This window comes from Salmo salar, chromosome ssa01 (assembly GCF_905237065.1).
Source record: "Salmo salar chromosome ssa01, Ssal_v3.1, whole genome shotgun sequence".
NCBI classification, from domain to species: domain Eukaryota; kingdom Metazoa; phylum Chordata; class Actinopteri; order Salmoniformes; family Salmonidae; genus Salmo; species Salmo salar.
In genome coordinates this window covers 157449624-157468418 of record NC_059442.1, presented here as the reverse complement: position 1 = coordinate 157468418, position 18795 = coordinate 157449624, and the positions used below count along the sequence as shown (strand labels likewise).

The following is an 18795-nucleotide window of genomic DNA, read 5'->3' as shown; positions in this document are numbered from 1 at the left end:
AGACAGAAAGGAAGATCCATGGATTGTGGGTAATTTAAGTACCGCGAGACCTTCATGTGACGTCAGAAACAATCGACGGCAGTGGTGATTTTGAACGGGATGTGCACCTTTCTATTTTCATAAATAATACTTTTCAACAATGTATTAGGAGGTACGTGATGTTTTATAATTGATATAGAACTGTATATACCATGCACAAATATAAGACCTCAGTATTAACGATTTGTGGTTGAGTTAATCGATTTCTCTTCATTTCTGCAAGTAGCAGTGGGTGCGTGGGTAAAATCACTGGCGGAGCCAGAAAAAAACCTTATTACCAACTAAGCGTTGTGATAATTGCGTTGTTTGCTCTAAAAATCCTGTTAGTTAATATGCCTTGCACCCGTGATATACAGGCCTAAAGGCCGAGACAATAAGAACACACAGTGGCAGAGTAAATTCAACTACACCTTTATCACAAAACCGGAGCGCAACCTCTGTCCGGTGAAGTCCACAAAGCATATTGCATGTTACAAACGCATTCGTGCAAGTAGAAAAAAATGTTGACTCACACTACTTGTAGAGAAAGCTTATGTCATCCTCCGCTCTTTCATGTTGACTTAACTGTCTATCACGCTGTCATACAGTACAGGCATTTATTTTTGGTTGTCTTAGGTTACCTGGCTAAAATGCTAGCTCGCTTGCCTGACTTACGTTCATGTGAAACGTTAACATTCGCCTTCTATCCTCACAGGCTAGGGGCACAACAATGTATGAATTAATGGTTGGATCAGAATCAAATCCCTATCTCCGTCCATGCCTAATTATAGGAAAGGGACCATTTTAGCTAGCTAGCCACTGGAAGACAAAAACACTACTGGTAGACGCGAATTGATAGCAGTGACGTGGAATCCAAATGGGCTTCCCTTGACCCTTTATTTTGGGTGCACCAGGACTATACTCAGTTTAGGTCAATGCTGATTGGCTATTATTTTGTCTTTTTTTAATTAAGGGAGGCCAAACGCTCGCTGGCTTCCCTTGCATTGAATGCTACTGGCCAGACAGGGGCACTGTTTTGTTTTCTCTGGTGAGATACAGTACATTCAGCCTCTTGCGAATTGAAGGGAAATTATGAAACACAGAGACAAAAGACAAATAATTGTATTTTTTTTCTTTGTATTTTTTGGGGGAAGCCTGGCTTCTCTTGGCATCCATGAATGCCACTCCACTGTCAAGCGGAAAAAGACATTGGCCTATGGCGCTGGAGATTGGAGGTGTCCTGTGAGAGAAAGGCATGTTGAGGTTGCCAGGTTTAGAGTAGTACAGAAAGTGTTGTATGCTGAAGCAATGAAGAGAGTGGTAGAGGAAGATGGGTACAGGGTGAGGGATTCTGAGAGGATTCCTGTGAGTAGTCAGAGACCAATAGAGAGGTATGGGAATAATATGTGCTTCAGTAAGGTGGGTTTTTTAGTAGTCATAGCCATGGTTGTCAACTGTACTGCAGAAATGGAACTTAAGCCACAAAAAAACAGCTGCAGAGAAGTACTTGGGACTGTTGGATCTAGGAACACAGGCATTTCGCTACACCCGCAATAACTTCTGCTAAATCTGTGTATGTGACCAATACAATTTGATTTGATTGCAAGGTTTTACTGCAGAAGAGTTGCAGGGGATATTGAGTGGTAGTGTTCTGTCCTCCCAGACCATTGGTCTGGAGAAGGGTTAGATAGGGTTAAATAGTGGAATTAGGTAGTGTTTTTTTTGTGGGGGCTAATAGTTGGCAGGTTCATTTTAATTCCCCCCAATTTTGTATTGCCGTAATTTAATGTAGGCAGGTTGTGACTATCCTCACACTCCGGTACAATAGGTAGCAGTGTATGCACCTAAAAGTTGGAATGTGATCCGCCAACCCAATCCCAAAGAAGATGAAGAAGTCAAGACATTGCATTTGATGATGCGCTCTAGCAATGCAATGCCGTTTTATTTTGCTGGCTAACTACAGTATAACGTGGGCGTATTTTGAATGTTGTGTATCTCCTTTTATTTGCTTTTAGGGGTTGGTTTACAATCCTGAATACGATGGCCAATCAAAGAGCGCTCCCTCAAAGCAAGGAGAGTCTTCTTCAGAACTACAACAAAAGACTGAAGGATGATATCAGGTCCATTCTAGATAACCTCACGGAAATCATAAAAACCGCAAAGGTAGCTGTAACATTACGGTATTTTGTGTGTGTGTGTGTGTGTGTGTGTGTGTGTGTGTGTGTGTGTGTGTGTGTGTGTGTGTGTGTGTGTGTGTGTGTGTGTGTGTGTGTGTGTGTGTGTGTGTGTGTGTGTGTGTGTGTGTTCGAGTGTTTGACAGTGTGTGTTTCTCTGTGTGAGAGAGAGAAACAGACAAAGGAGTTTTTTCCTAATGGTTTTTTTTTACTGAAAGAATGACAGTTTAACCCATAAAGTAATTCTATCTCTACTGTTCAACCAAAATGTGTTGTGTTGTTTTGCTCCAGGTAGAGGACGAGACGCAAGTCTCTCGGGCTACACAGGCTGAGCAGGACCACTATGAGATGCACGTCAGAGCAGCCAACATTGTAAGTACATGCCAGCCAGACTCCCTCGAGACTAGTAGAGCTTTCCTTCAACTTTAAACCCCTTGCTTAGGGAAGTAAATGGTTGAGTTGGAATTCAACCTGGGTCATGTTCATTTGGGCCTGCAATGGAAAACATTTTGGAACAGAAAACTGTTTCTTATTGAACAGTTTCAGGCAGTCCCACCCTGTTTCAGTCTGTTTCTTCCCCATTTGGTGCATAATGAACATGACCCTGAATTGAGTACATGTTACAAGGCAAAGCACCAATGATAATCCCAGTGGTTTGTTGTTGTGTCTGAAGGTGCGTGCGGGCGAGTCCCTGATGAAGCTCGTGTCGGACCTGAAACAGTTCCTGATCCTCAACGACTTCCCATCAGTAAACGAGGCCATCAGCCTGCAGAACCAGCAGCTGCGCTCGCTGCAGGAGGAATGTGACAAGAAGCTCACCTCGCTCCGTGACGAGATCGCCATCGACCTGTACGAGCTAGAGGAAGAATATTACTCCTCCAGGTACAAGTAGGCTCATACTGCACAGTCAAGGTTCGGTTGGTCCACTCTATCATGACTTATAGCCCCTATTCCCCCTCACCATCGTGCCTTATGAAGGGTTGATCTTACCCCACCACCTCAGTCATCGCCATTAGTCCTTTAGTGTCTCTGTATATTGCGTCAACTTCAATAGAATATCCAAATGCTGGTTTTATAAGCAAAATAGATGGTTGATCTATGGGCAAAGTTATTTTGCAGTACATTCACCATGAGAAATCTAATCTCATTTGGTTGAAAATTAAATGAAGTGCCTTGTTTGTAATGCCTCTGGAAGTTTTTTTTGATATCCTCATGTTGGTAGATTGTAGGTCTCAACATGGTAAATGTTATACCCAATCATAAGTGTGGTTCTAGTGTACACTATATATACAAAAGTATGTGGACACCCCTTCAAATTTGTGGATTCTGCTATTTCAGACTCACCTGTTGCTGACAGGTTTATAACATCGAGCACACCGCCATGCAATCTCCATAGACAAACATTGACAGTAGAATGGCTTTACTCGAGCTCAGTGACTTCCAACGTGGCACCGCCATAGGATTCCAACTTTCCAACATGTTAGTTTGTTAAATTTCTGCCCTGCTAGAGCTGCACCAGTCAACTGTACGTGCTGTTATTGTGAAGTGGAAACGTCTAGGATCAACAACGGCTCAGCCGCGAAGTGGTAGCCACACAAGCTCACAGAACGGGACTGCAGAATGATGAAGTGCGTAGCGCGTCTGTCCTCGTTTGCAACACTCACTACCGAGTTCCAAACTGCCTCTGGAAGCAACATCAGCACAATAAATCTTTGTCGGGAGCTTCATGAAATAGGTTTCCATGGCCGAGCAACCGCACACAAGCCTTAGATCACCATGCGCAATGCCAAGCGTCGGCAGGAGTGCTGTAAAGTTTGCCGCCATTGGAGTCTGGAGCATTGGGAATGCGTTCTCTGGAGTGATGAATCATGCTTCACCATTTGGCAGTCCGACGAATTAATCTGGGTTTGGTGGATGACAGGAGAACGCTACATGCCCAAATGCATAGTGCCAACTGTAAAGTTTGGTTGAGGAGGAATAATGGTCTGGGGCTGTTTTTCATGGTTCGGGGTAGGCCCCTTAGTTCCAGTGGAGGGAAATAACAGGTTAACCTGTTATAAATAACAGGTTAGCCCTAACAGGTTAATGCTACAGCATATAATGACATTCTAGACAATTCTATGATTCCAATTTTGTGGCAACAGTTTGGGGAAGGCCCTTTCCTGTTTCAGCATCTCAAAGCACCCGTGCACAAAGCGAGGTCCTTACAGAAATGGTTTGTTGAGATTGGTGTGGAAGAACTTGACTGGCCTGCACAAAGCCCTGACCTCAACCCAATCAAACCCCTTTGGGATTAATTGAAATGCTGACTGCAAGCCAAGCCTAATCACCCAACATCAGTGCCCGAGTTCAGTAATGCTCTTGTGGCTGAATGGAAGCAAGTCCCCGCAGCAATGTTCCAACATCTAGTGGAAAGCCTCCCAGCAGAGTGGAAGCTGTTATAGCAGCAAAGGGGGACCAACTCCATATTAATGCCCATGATTTTGGAATGAGATGTTCAACGAGCAGGTGTCCACATGCTGTTGGTCATGTAGTGTATCTAGTTGCTATAGTCTTCCTCAGTTGTTTGTAATAGGCTGATGACTGAGAGAACATACAGTTGAAGTCGGAAGTTTACATACACTTAGGTTGGAGTCATTAAAACTCGTTTTTCAACCACTCCACACATTTCTTGTTAACAAACTATAGTTTTGACAAGTGGGTTAGGACATCTACGTTGTGCATGACACAAGTAATTTTTCCAACAATTGTTTACAGACAGATTATTTCACTTATAATTCACTGTATCACAATTCCAGTGGGTCAGAAGTGTACATACACTATGACTGTGCCTTGAAACAGCTTGGAAAATTCCAGAAAATGGTCATGGCTTTAGAAGCTTCTGATAGGCCAATTGACATCGTTTGAGTCAATTGGAGGTGTACCTGTGGATGTATTTCAAGGCCTACCTTCAAACTCAGTGACTCTTTGCTTGACATCATGGGAAAATCAAAAGAAATCAGCCAAGACCTCAGAAAAACAATTGTAGACCTCCACAAGTCTGGTTCATCCTTGGGAGCAATTTCCAAACGCCTGAAGGTACCATAAACACCATGGGACCACGCAGCCGTCACACCGCTCAAGACGCGTTCTGTCTCCTAGAGATGAACGTACTTTGGTGCGAAATGTGCAAATCAATCCCAGAACAACAGCAAAGGACCTTGTGAAGATGCTAGAGGAAACAGGTACAAAAGTATCTATATCCACAGTAAAACGAGTCCTATATCGACATAACCTGAAAGGCCGCTCAGCAAAGAAGAAGCCACTGCTCCAAAACCGCCATAAAAAAGCCAGACTACGGTTTGCAACTGCACATGGGGACAAAGATCGTACTTTTTGGAGAAATGTCCTCTGGTCTGATGAAACAAAAATAGAACTGTTTGGCCATAATGACCATCGTTATGTTTGGAGGATAAAGGGGGATGCTTGCAAGCCGAAGAACACCATCCCAACCGTGAAGCACGAGGGTGGCAGCATCATGTTGTGGGGGTGCTTTGCTGCAGGAAGGACTGGTGCACTTCACAGAGGTAGGAAAATTATGTGGCTATATTGAAGCTTGGTTGCAAATGGGTTAAAGCTTGGTTGCAAATGGGTCTTCCAAATGGACAATGACCCCAAGCATACTTCCGAAGTTGTGGAAAAATGGCTTAAGGACAACAAAGTCAAGGTATTGGAGTGGCCATCACAAAGCCCTGACAACAATCCTATAGAAAATTTGTGGGTAGAACTGAAAAAGCAAGGAGGCCTACAAACCTGACTCAGTTACATTTACATTTTAGTAATTTAGCAGACGCTCTTATCCAGAGCAACTTACAGTAGTGAATGCATACATTTCATGCATTTTTTGTTGTTGTACTGGCCCCCCGTGGGAATCGAACCCACAACCCTGGCGTTGCATACACCATGCTGGTGTTGCAAAGACCATGCTCTACCAACTGAGCCACAGGGAAGACCACCAGCTCAGTCAGGAGGAATGGCCCACAATTCACCCAACTTATTGTGGGAAGCTTGTGGAAGGCTACCTGAAACGTTCACCCAAGTTAAGCAATTTAAAGGCAATGCAACCAAATACTAATTGAGTGTATGTAAACTTCTGACCCACTGGGAATATAATGAAAGAAAAAAAAAGCTGAAATAAATCATTCTCTCTACTATTATTCTGACATTTCACATTCTTAAAATAAAGTGGTGATCCTAACTGACCTAAGACAGGGAATTTTTACTAGGATTAAATGTCAGGAATTGTGAAAAACTGAGTTGAAATGTATTTGGCTAAGCTGTATGTAAACTTCCGACTTCAACTGTATACCGTTTATAGGTATCTAGGTAACACATTGTAAAGCTTTACAGTCAGTATTTGTGGACTGGTGAGTGGATGTAGTTGTGTGCTGAAATGTGGATAAGATCCTTTAGTAAACTATTCAGTCATGGAATTTAAAGATTTGTGTTAACTCAGAGCAACCTGCTCAGGAAGGGAAATGTAAGAAAAAACATGTTAAAAATGCTTTCATTGCAAAATACTTGGAATCTAATGAAAAACAAAAACTATGCTACAATCACAAAATCACTGGAAGATCATTTCTACAAGCAAAAGTATTATGTCTTTATAACCCTAATTATAAATGGTGGCTGTATAGGTCCATTAACCAACACACCAGGCATTTGTGTTGTTTATTTTCTATAGAATGGTTTTAGACTGGAAAGTGCTAGACAAATCTAATCTCTATGAGGGTTCCAGAAACTTCGCATTGAACAGAATCCAGTGTTGTATCTGTATGATTCCGTTCCCAGACAATTGACCAAGCCAGTAACCGTGCAAACTGTGTTCACAAAAATTGCACTGTTGCACACATATCAACTATGGCAATATGTATTTAGTCTGTGTCAGTCACCTGCATAGACCAATGATGTATAGAAACCCTGGATTGCTGATGCAATCTATTGACCATTGAGAGGCTTTGAAGCCACTGGTCGGCCATGTTGGCACTCCCCAATAGGAGCAGTCCTCCATAGGAATTCATGGAATTCTAAAGTATTTAAATTAAATGTTTCAAGGACAAAATTACATGTATTTACGTGTTTTTGTTGTTGTAGTGGCGACAGTAACATTAGTAATCTCCCAAAATTATACTTTGTAAGGAAAAAATAGCTCACATAATATAATGTAAAAGTATGCATTAAGGTATCTGTAATAGAATAAATGAGGCAAAAACGAATGTAGACATTAATAAATGCATTTCTATTCCATTTTTAACACTGGTGGGGGCAGTATCAAGATGGAGGCACGGTGGCTTCAACACAACGCCCTCTATTGGTCATATTGTGTGTGTGTGTGTGTGTGTGTGTGTGTGTGTGTGTGTATATATATATATATATATATATATATATATATATATATATAATCATTGGCATAGACCCAGTCTTTTATCTTTATAAACACTGAAAAATAAACTAGAGACAAAACAATGTAAATCTCTGTCTAATTTATTTAACTGTGAGAAATCTAGCTGTCTCTAGATGCTGCTTTTCGGCTGCAAGGTGTTGTATTCCCTCTTTTCTCTGCCTGTGCATTTCCTGTTCTTTGCCCTGCATCAGGACCTAATGCACTTCTGAGAGTAAGATTACACAGCTAGGTGATACAAACTAGGGTTGTCACAAGTACTACGATACTTGATTTTCCTTGGCAAAAAGGAAAACACAAAGCAGACTAAACTCCTTGGTCCTTTAAAAACCTACTGTATGTAACATATGGTGTGCTATAGCTTGGAAAAGAAACATGGGATTCTGGGTGACATCAGGCTGCTGGTTTCTGACATTAGGACTGTTTTCCTCAGGAAATTCAGTACGCCTCATGTTTCATTTTGATTCCTTCCCACGATACCTCGGAGTATCATATTACTTGTATCGCAACAACTCTAATAACAACAACTAGTGTATCTAACAGTCAGTTACAGATGACCCAGCTCTACGTTTACATTTGAGGCATTTAGCAGACGCAATTAGGGTTACATGCCTTGCTCAAGGGCACATCGACAGATTTTTCACCTACTCATTGACCCTTTGCTCCAGGTCATGTTTCATTGATTGTGATGCATTTGGAAATGGAAACAAAACAAGCAATGAATGTGTCCAGTTTACCGTCTTTAAGACTGCATTGCAGCTGTTAATAGCGAAGACGGAGAGGAATGAAAGACTACAGACACATTTATTTAGGGAAATGATCACAGCACCAGACACTAGACCTAGCTAACATTCCTCTGGAATCCTTTTAGAGCTTAAGCTTGTACTTCATACTGCTGTTTCCTGCATTTCGTGTGCATCATTCCTGTGTCTGTCTCTTTAATGCAGGTGTGTGTCTGTACTCTACCAGATGTCAGACACACACCTCTCTTCTCTGTGCTTTGCTGATTCTATGCCCCTCTATGGTTTTTGTTCTGGTAAAGCTACGGTCAGTGGGACAGTACCGACCTGCCCCTGTGTGAGGCCTACTGGCGTTGGGACAGTTGGGCGTCCCCGGACGGGGGCGCCACCTCCGGGTCAGCCCAGGGGGTCGAGGAGGACACAGACGGACCTGCCTCCCAGGAGACCACCCCCAAACACCACCTCAACGGACACGGGACCACCGCCGCGGCAGACAAGCCCTAAAGCACTGGAGCAGACCACATATGGATGTAGAATGGACCTCTCCCTCCAACACTGTGTCACTCAGATTATTACAGTGGTACGTAGATTAGTGTTAATGTATCATAGTCTATCCATGTACAGTATGACAAGTCTTCCACTGTCAGTGTGTCTGGTGGAAATGGGGGGCAAGCAAAACTGAACCGAAGACCTTTAATGTTTCTCAATGGTATTCCTCTGTATACTTTAAGATTACTAGGGAACAGTATGAAGCATTGATAGTATGATGAACATTGTTGATAAGCTAACGTTACACTCCAACTGCACCAATATCACTCATACTTTATTCAATCAATAATGGTAATCCATCTCAGGTTGCTTCTCCGATAGTTTATAAATGCTGTAAGCCCTGTAGCAAGGTATCCGACCAAATGGATAGAGTATGTTTTTTTGTTTTGACAAGATTAGAAATAATGCCTAATGCAACTAGTGTAAAGACTATTAGCTGGCCCAAACAACTTTAAAACTGTGTCTCCCGAAAATGTAACCAAGATTTGTTTTTGCCCTGTCTGTCTAATATCCCCATTACATACACTTGAGATTTAGTTTGAAAGACATTTGAGTTACCCCAGTGGCAGAAACATGGCGCATTACTGATGCCAAGTTCTTTCTTTTGGTTGAAAATGTTCTAAATGTATGACCATAAGACTGCATGTCATGCAAGTATATGGATGTTATGTTCTTAGATTTCTTTTGTAGCATTGTTTTTGTAATATTGCAATTTCAGTTAGTAAGCTTTTAATTGCATGAAGAATTAGACAAGTGAATAAAACACCATTATAGACTCAAGCCTGTCTCTAATCTTAACAACAACAAAAAAAGATTTCTGGAACAATCCAAAAAGTCAGCTATTACTACTAGTTTTGTTCTGACAGAAAATGTCAGAGAACATGGAACATTTATTGTAGAAACCAGGGATGGAATGACATCAAATAATTCAGATGTATGACATTTCACATGCTATTGATAGAATACACTACACCAATCGAGTCCCAGACAAAACAACAAAGCTGGAAACAAAAAGCAGAAGGGGCTATTTATACAAATGGGCATAGATTTTTTTTTTTCTAAAGAAAAAACTACGCCTACCCCTAGACTAAAAAGCATGTTCAATGGAGATTATCCAAATTCCAGTCAAAGGGCAAATCTATCCTCAGTATCTACGGTTCATCTTTTTGAACTTCTCGTAGTGGTAGTCATCCGTGGCCTTCTCGTTGTTAGGCCTCTTGCGATGGTTGGCTGGTTCCACAGCTGGAAGAGACATGAGAGCAGATTGACAGTTAACGTCTCTAATAGGTGTATTCTCTAATATTTCAGCAAAATATATACAAATGTTTTCATCTCAGAGATACTGTGTTATGCTATCAGTATTAGCTGTGGCTTCTCTCTAGCAATATGTTTGTATATGTACTGTGGTCTAAATGCGATGTAGTGGTTGATGCAGTTGTGTGGATTCTTCTCTTACCCTCTGGTCCTGGTTTCTCTGTGTCACCCACACGGAGAGGCCTGGCCTCTGGCTCCTTTGGTTTGTGTCTGTTGTGGTGTCTCTGTGGGGCGTTCACGTCTTCACGGTAGACTGGAACAAAAGACATTCACACAGTTAAAGGCTGACAGATCAGCATGTGTAAAACAGGTGGACGTGATTTGATGTCATGCTACTGAGTCAAGCCTAGCTGTACTGGTCTGGTTACGCATCCACCACTGTTCTTTCCAGAAACGATGGGAGATAAAAAATAAATAAAAATAAAGCCAGCAAAGTGCGGGTTGGGTCTGCCCCGTAGTGTGAAGCAGGTATCAGTCATAGATGACATGAACATAACTCACAGCGGTTGTGCTGGACATAGTTGACAGCGATGTTGGTGGGGACGAAGGAGGTGCCGTTGTCCTTCTTCTTGTTCCTCTGATCCTGCAGCAGCTTGGCCTTGGCCTCCTCCGTGAAGATGATGTTCTTTATCTTAGCACTGAAAAACAAAAACCTGAAATAATGCTCTTCATCTAAGCTTCAAGATATGCTAAACAAACACACCTGTTGTGCAAGGTTTTCAGTCACTGAACTTGTTGGGGTAAGATTACAAGACATTGCTATAGTTGCTACAGAGATGAATACAGATTTAACAAGAGCAAAAAAACTAAGTACACTAAGAGTGTTTCCCCTAGGAGTTTTTTCAGCTGCAGAAACATTGATACCCTGGCCACTCACTCAATGCCAAGGTCAACCTCGGGGATCCCACTCAACATCTGATTGGACAACATCTCTTCAGTCTTCTTGGCCGAGTTGACTCGGATGTTCTCTGGCAGCTCGTACAGGAGGTCCTCAGCGTTCTTCACTTTTACCTTCTGCTCCTCCGCTTCCACCAAGCCCTTCTTCTTCTTCAGCTCTGTCTCAATGTACTTCATCCTAGCCGGGGGGAGAACATTTAAAAATATACAGCAAAATATAGAACTTCAAAATTGTGAACTGAGGCATCAGTGAGATCTCAGACAATAGTTGTGCTCTCTAAGATAATGTAAACTCAGCAAAAAAAATGAAATGTCCCTTTTTCAGAACCCTATCTTCCAAATATAAATTAGTAAAAATCCACAGATCTTCATTGTAAAGCCTGTGTGGCTCAGTTGGTAGAGCATGGTGTTTGCAACGCCAGGGTTGTGGGTTCGATTCCCACGGGGGACCAGTACGAAAAAAAAAGAGGGGAAAAAAGTATATAATGTATGCATTCACTACCGTAAGTCACTCTGGATAAGAGCGTCTGCTAAATGACTAAAATGTTAAACACTGTTTCCCCATGCGTGTTCAATGAACCATAAACAATTAATGAACATACACCTGTGGAACGGTCGTTAAGACACTAACAGCTTACAGACGGTAGGCAATTAAGGTCACAGTTATGAAAACTTAGGACACTAAAGATGCCTTTCTACTGACTCTGAAAAACACCAAAAGAAAGACGCTCATCTGCGTGAATATGCCTTAGTCATGCTGCAAGGAGGCATGAGAACTGCAGATGTGGCCAGGGCAATAAATTGCAAGTAACTCGGGCAACAACAACCGCCCGAGTTACACCAGGAATGCACAATCCCTCCATCAGTGCTCAGACTGACCGCAGTAGGCTGAGAGAGGCTGGGCTTGTAGGCCTGTTGTAAGGCAGGTCCTCACCAGACATCACCGGCAACAACGTCGCCTATGGGCATAAACCCACCGTCGCTGGACCAGACAGGACTGGCAAAAAGTGCTCTTCACTGACGAGTTGCGGTTTTGTCTCACCAGGGGTGATGGTCGGATTCAAATTTATCATTGAAGGAATGAGATTTACACCGAGGCCTGTACTCTGGAGCGGGATAGATTTGGAGGGTCTGTCATGGTCTGGGGCGGTGTGTCACAGCATCATCGGACTGAGCTTGTTGTCATTGCAGGCAATCTCAACGCTGTGCGTTACAGGGAAGACATCCTCCTCCCTCATGTGGTACCCTTCCTGCAAGCAAGGAGATACACTGCAGTACTTAATGCAGCTGGTGGCCACACCAGATACCGACTGTTACTTTGGATTTTGACCCCCCCCCCCATTTGTTCAGAGACACATTATTCCATTTATGTTAGTCACATGTCTGTGGTACTTGTTCAGTTTGTGTCTCAGTTGTTGAATCTTATGTTCATACAAATATTTACACAAGTTTGCTGAAAATAAACGCAGTTGACAGTGAGAGGACGTTTCTTTTTTTGCTGAGTTTTTTTTTGGTTTAATGTATTTTTCATATGGCGTCAGCTAATGGGGATCCTAATAAATTCGAATTAAATGTTTGGTTTGCAGAGGTTTGTTGATAACATACATGTCGGCATCCTCATCTCGTCTGTTGGTCTCGGCAGAGAAAGAGGTGCCCAGATTAAGGTCCCCTGTGTCGTCATCGGTCCTGAAGGTGGAGAAGAGACATACACATCATAAATACTGACAAAAAAACGGTCTTACACACTTTAAAAGCCTCAAACTGGTAGCAATAAAAGCTTACATGTCTCTGGCCCGGTCTTTTACTTTTTTCATGTCAACAACACCCCCGGTCTTCAATTTAAAAGGGTCATTCTGTTGAGCAATGAAAGTTGAGAAGAATGTAGTTAGTATAAGATGTTTGAAGCAGAAACACATTCATTGTATCAACTACTGAACAATAACACTATGTAAACAAGGGGGGGAAAAAAACTTACATCACCCCCTTCGTCCAAGCGAAGTTTTTCCCCCTCCAACAATGCGGCCACGCTGAATAGTACAACATAACAGAACGTTAATCATAACTTTTCAGTTTCGTTAAGGTACAATTTCTCAACTATTAAAGTCATTTTATAATATGCCTGTTTACTTTTTTAGAATATATGCTAAATTTTACATGCCTCAGTAGGCGCAAGTAACTGTCTTACTCCATCTTAACACAATAAATTTGCTCATTTGAGTCTGTAAACAAACTATGATTAAAGCTATTATGTCTCATGGACTGAGATAATGATTCAATTTATCCAGCCGCATCCCTCGGCTTTATAGCAGCAAACCAAGTTATGAGCCTGTAATTTGGCTGAAAACCCAATTCAGTCTTTAAAAAAATAAATGTTGATAATAAAATATTATTGCATAGCTAGCTGTGATATACACGTCTAGCTAAGTGCAATTAGCTAAGGTACACAACAGAAACATGCTGTTTAACTGTAAACTTTACCTACCTAACTCCAGTCTGTCTTTTCCGTAAACTCTGAAGTTCTTTAGCTTCGTCCAGTTTCGATCTGAGTAGAAAAAAAATATTTGACTAATGTCAATATCAAGAACAGGAAGAACTGCTATCTGGCAATCGAATAGTCATTAGCCAGTTAGAAGCTAGCCATCATACACGTCGTGGCTGGCTTGCTAACTAATGTAAGGTATATTGAAAACGTTACCTAACTTCAGCTGTTATCTCGTCTTCCTCTTCATCCGAAGAGCTTTCTCTTCTCCTTCTAAAGTTTTTTCCCGACGGCATTATTGTAGAGTTTTCGAAAGGATGGTAGCAAACTTTGTGTACACGACTTTACAGTGTACGCAGCTGCTCTTTTGGCAACAATAATAACACAGGGGACACATTTCGCCGACGGACCTATGTTCCACTTCCCCGAAAACCGGACGTGACGTTATACTTTACGTGTATTGTGACGATTGCAAAAAAAACATGAATATATATTTTTTATTTCCCTCCTGTTGTGTTCGTTAAATGTTAATTAATTGTGTGTTCCCGGTCCAAAATGACCGCCCCATTATAGCTGATTATAAATATTTTATAATACATATATTATCGCCTAATGTTGCGTTAGATCTTTTTATCAACTTAAGTTATTGTGAACATTACACGTTTTGAACTTCTATTTGCTATTTATGGCCTGTAGGCCTCATTGACCTGAGCTCATACAACTCGTTTTTGAGTAAAAAAAAGTATAATGTATGGATTATTTTGACTGTAACAAATACTCAGATGAAACATATTGTGCTATTTATCACAGACTACTTTGAGTCAAAGTTTAACAAGGACTCTCTCCTCCTCACCAGTGTCATGATCAAAGATATGATCAAGAGCCTCACATACAGTATATCGTTTGGTCATTGTGCTGCCACAGAATGAATTGTGAGCAAGGCCTCAAAAAAGCTTTATATACTGTACAAGAGCTGCGAGAAAAGTTCTATATATTATTGAAACAATGTTGCGATTGTTTGTGAGAATGCCAACAGGTGTGGTTCCCGTGGGGGAAAGATTCTATTGGGATTGCCATGGAAGCCAAGAAGGGGAGGTGTGTGGTGTGTGCACAAACACACATGCATGTGGGGGTCTTGGAGAGAAAGTGTGTCCAGCTGATGAATGGGCATGTGCCCGAACTCAATTTTATACACTAATTGTAGTCTCACCCATTCATTTCTAATAACAGGTCATTTTTGACCGGGAACACCACAGGTGTACAAAAGTTAAATAATACACCCAAAATGTAATGAAAATCAAAATGTATTTTGTGTGTTCAGATGCCCTGTGTGAACAAAGTCATGGAACCTTATGACAATCAGATTAAATGAACTACATTTTTCAGAGAGAAAACTTGTACATCGGTCCAGATCGTTCGGAACACAGCAGGAGGGTTAAACCTGTGTGCTTGGTTATGCACTTTGCTTAATATGCATTTTGAATGTATAATTCCACTTCCGTATATGTTTGTACAATTTTAAAACGTTTGTCTCCCGAGTGGCGCAGCAGTCTAAGGCACTCCATCTCAGTGCTTGAAACTTCACTACAGACACCCTGGTTCGGCTCCAGGCTCTATCACAACCGGCCGTGATTGGGAGTCCCATAGTGCGGCGCACAGTTGGCAGAGCATCTTCCAAGTCTGGCCGGTGTAGGCCGAATTGCTCAAACTCTTAATAGAAAACAAGGAAGAGTGTTTTTCTATTAGTGAATTTACATTTATGAATATTACATTTTGCCATTAGCACAATTACATTTGAGGTTAAGAAAAATATATATCTTTATCCGTTTATATAGTTACGGAAATTGGCATCACATTTGCATCATTCTACGGTGTATCCTTAGCTGAGTTGGTAGGGTATGGCGCTTGCAAAGCCAGGGTTGTGGGTTTGATTCACACGGGGGACCAGTACGTAAAATGTTTGCACTCGCTACTGTAAATTGCTCTGGATAAGACTAAAATGTAAACAGGTCTTCAAGAATATAAAACTACAAATGTCTTGCCATAATATCTTTACGTGTAGACAGTGCCAAAAGAAATGCAAAGCTGTTTCTGGACGCTCAACACAAAAAGGACAGTTAATGTCTTTGAATTTCTTCAGGTAATGATTCGCAGGGTAATACTTATGGATCATTCTGAAACAGACCTATTTGACCTTGTTAACAAACAGGTATTTGTGTGGTAATAACGATACCTTTTTCCAACAGATATTATTGACAAATGTATTCCAGTAAACTGTGTCATAAGGAGTCGAAATAAAGCAACAAGCTGCTAGTTCTTGCTGACGTGGAGCATAACAACACTGACGTTAAACCAGTGTGTGAGTTGGGCGGGGGAGCAAGTGGGATGGGGTATCTCTATTCCGTACAACAGACACAGTAGCTAGCCAGGATACCATCGCTAGCTAGGTGTTTACCTATTTTTAACGCACGTTTCCCCTTAAATGAACTTATCTGAATATTGTTGTGACATCGCCTGGTGTTGGTAAATAGCATTCGTTGAGATTCATGTATTTGTCGTCGATGTCATCATCGATTTCTGATGCTAGTTAGGCGTGGAAAAACAGGGCCTTCAGTTTGCAGCAGAGTTGTCAGATTTCGGTGTCTCTCTAGCTAAACCATAGTGCAGGAATTGATTTAATAAAATAAAAAAAGTGTACCTGTGTTGGCTGATGTGCGATAGTTAGATCTTGAATTAATTGATTATCCATTTCTAGAATGTCGATGGGTTGTCAGGCAGTTAGTTACTAGTAAATGCAGTAATTTCAAAGCGTTGAGTGAGTAGAGTAACGTTAGCTTGCTAGCTAAACCAACGAGCATTATTGTCGGCTACATTCCCTGCTACAGTACGACTAATTCGACATACGTTTTGTTATAGTCTACTCTTGCAGTCAGACACACCCCTTGATTGAAGTGTGTCTACTTGTTGTAGCCACTGACTGATGTCAGCTTGCTTCAATGTATTGTTTTATCTGCCCAAACAAAATGTCATAGATTCATATTTGTTTGTATTATTAGCTAGATCTTTATAAGAAGTTGAATAAACATGAGTGACCTGGGGGACATTTGTCCCCACCTGGAATCCATAGGGGAGGTCACCAAGGAGGACCTTCTGCAGAAATCCAAGGTGAGAGAAAATGATGATTTCTAAAGAGATTTGCCCAGTCGAGCTTGGGAATATGAGGTTCTATTTTCATTTTGGTCGAAATTGTACTGTAAATACCCAAATTCATATTGTTAAAGTTCAAAAGAATACAATATGAAAAATGCTGACACCATTAAAACCAATGAGGTTTCGGAACTTTAAAGACAATTATCTCAGAATCATCTTTTTTGCAGATATAGCCTTATATCCACAAGCTCTCGCAGTGTCAAGCATCTATAATATGTATGGAATGGGTGCAATGTGACCAAAGTCATGTCTTTTACTCTTGAGTCATCTAGATTTGCCTTAACATATTTTTCTGGTCTAAAAGGCCCTAAGTCCCACAAAATGTCAAACAAAATGTACAATACATTCTGGTGGTCTGACAAAATCACATAGGAGATGGTGCTGTATAATTGTTTTGTGTTTTGTTCTGAAGGGAACCTGCCAATTATGTGTAGCAGGAGGTCCCAACCTCTGGGCCTGTCTTCAGGTAAACAACAGTCTGCTTTTCTTCACTGTTTCAGATATTCTGTGGACCATGATATATATTTTTTTACCAGTAGACTAATGTAATAGTTGTTTTATTTTGTTCAGAGCGAGTGTCCATATGTTGGCTGTGGAGAATCCTTTTCAGATCACAGCACCCTACACGCTCAGGTGAATTCTGCTCAGAGCTTTTCTTCTTTGGGTTGCGAGAGATGCCATTTCAAGATCACTTTATTGGCTCAACCGAAATTTGACTTCCACCTCCTCAGAGAGACACATATGCAACAGCATTTAGGATTTAATACCACCAACCATGTGGTTGCCAGCTCACTTCCTGCCAGATTTTTCCCATCGGACCCGGGATTTGAACTTGCAGCCCTTCGGTTGCTGGCTCGCCTCCCTAACTGCTAGGCTACCTGCCACCCTAGCATTTCATGCAACAAAAATTTTTTTCAAAGCTTATTTTGTGTGTGGGTGTGTGTCTCTGTGTATCTCCCCCCCTCTAGACTAAGAAACACAACCTGACAGTAAACCTGACAACATTCAGGATCTGGTGCTATGTGTGTGAGAGGGAGGTGTTTCTAGAGCAGAGGCCTGCAGTGGTATCTGCTATGTCTGCCACACACACTCCCCACCACTGTAAAGCTATGGACAACCAGGTACGCCATCGCACAAAGGTCAGCTCAGCTATATTCAACTATACTATGTTTACGTGCCATTTGGGCACTGGTCTAAATTAGTGATCTATATAGGGAATAGGGAGCCATTTGGGATTGGCCCTATATCAACTATGGCTAACATCATAATATATTTTAATTTAGAAAGCGTTCATAAACTATTCAGAAGGACTACATTATGTACTGTGTATAAATAATTTATTTATTATAAAGTTTTACTCAACTATGTTTAATTTTGATCAGTTCACATTGACACTTGTGAGCTGAAATGCAGCCGATTCTGTGTTTATATATTTTAATTGGCTTCCCACAGGCACACAGACTTATGTTCTTATTCGTTTTTTTAATGACGACAAATAATTTTCCCAGGATGCAGTTCATCAACCAGTGAGTCACCACCGCCCGTTGAAGGCGGTGCCCATCGCGGTGGCAGAAGAAGAGGGGTCAGAGTCGGAGGAGGATGACCTCAAACCCAGAGGTAACCTCTGACCCCCCCCTCTTGTTATCATGGCAACCATTCAATAACAGTCAAGAATACAGTGCATTTGGAAAGTATTCAGACCCCTTCACTTTTTCCAGCTCAGGTGCATCCTGTTTCCATTGATCATGCTTGAGATGTTTCTACAACTTGATTGTTTTTACAACCACCTGTGGTAAATTCAATTGATTGGACATGATTTGGAAAGGCACACACTTGTCTATATAAGGTCCCACAGTTGACAGTGCAAGCCATGAGGTCGAAGGAATTGTCCGTAGAGCCCTGAGACAGGATTGTGTCGAGGCACAGATCTGGGGAAGGGTACCAAAAAACCTCTGCAGCATGGAAGGTCCAAAA

The 18795-nt window shown here is 41.6% G+C and overlaps 3 protein-coding genes across 4 annotated transcripts in view; 2 read left to right on the top strand and 1 right to left on the bottom strand.

Annotated features, from left to right (window-relative positions):
• Window positions 1-23: 23 nt before the first annotated feature.
• med22 (mediator complex subunit 22) lies at window positions 24-9701 on the top strand. Of its 2 annotated transcripts, XM_014141591.2 has the most exons (5): window positions 24-151; window positions 2034-2181; window positions 2484-2564; window positions 2866-3074; window positions 8675-9701. In XM_014141591.2, exons 2-5 carry the CDS (start codon window positions 2059-2061, stop codon window positions 8874-8876), a joined length of 615 nt encoding a protein of 204 aa, XP_013997066.1. In that variant the 5' UTR covers window positions 24-151; window positions 2034-2058; the 3' UTR covers window positions 8877-9701. The 2 variants fall into 2 exon arrangements, with proteins under 2 accessions (XP_013997066.1, XP_013997075.1); XM_014141600.2 differs by lacking the exon at window positions 8675-9701 and having other exon boundaries at window positions 2866-3370.
• On the bottom strand, window positions 9637-13997 carry cssa01h9orf78 (chromosome ssa01 C9orf78 homolog). The gene is given in 9 exon segments (NM_001146500.2): window positions 9637-10163; window positions 10378-10488; window positions 10737-10873; window positions 11113-11310; window positions 12738-12818; window positions 12915-12985; window positions 13108-13159; window positions 13615-13674; window positions 13828-13997. Coding segments are annotated over 9 exon segments (888 nt in total). The 5' UTR covers window positions 13908-13997; the 3' UTR covers window positions 9637-10065.
• A 1976-nt stretch (window positions 13998-15973) lies between these two features.
• usp20 (ubiquitin specific peptidase 20) overlaps window positions 15974-18795 on the top strand; it is a 56310-nt gene continuing 53488 nt past the window's right edge. The window contains exons 1-6 of the mRNA XM_045693032.1: window positions 15974-16134; window positions 16668-16776; window positions 17234-17287; window positions 17392-17454; window positions 17790-17960; window positions 18330-18438. Coding sequence (XP_045548988.1) covers window positions 16696-16776; window positions 17234-17287; window positions 17392-17454; window positions 17790-17960; window positions 18330-18438 — 478 coding nt within the window. The 5' untranslated portion in view covers window positions 15974-16134; window positions 16668-16695. The remainder of the gene's footprint in view (window positions 16135-16667; window positions 16777-17233; window positions 17288-17391; window positions 17455-17789; window positions 17961-18329; window positions 18439-18795) is intronic.

Bases quoted from the DNA above. Each gene is read 5' to 3' on its own strand.
- med22 (XM_014141591.2), top strand. From the start codon at position 2,059: ATGGCCAATCAAAGAGCGCTCCCTCAAAGCAAGGAGAGTCTTCTTCAG. The intron at 2,182-2,483 runs GTAGCTGTAACA...GTTTTGCTCCAG, and splicing joins AAATCATAAAAACCGCAAAG to GTAGAGGACGAGACGCAAGT. The intron at 3,075-8,674 runs GTACAAGTAGGC...GTTCTGGTAAAG, and splicing joins GAAGAATATTACTCCTCCAG to CTACGGTCAGTGGGACAGTA.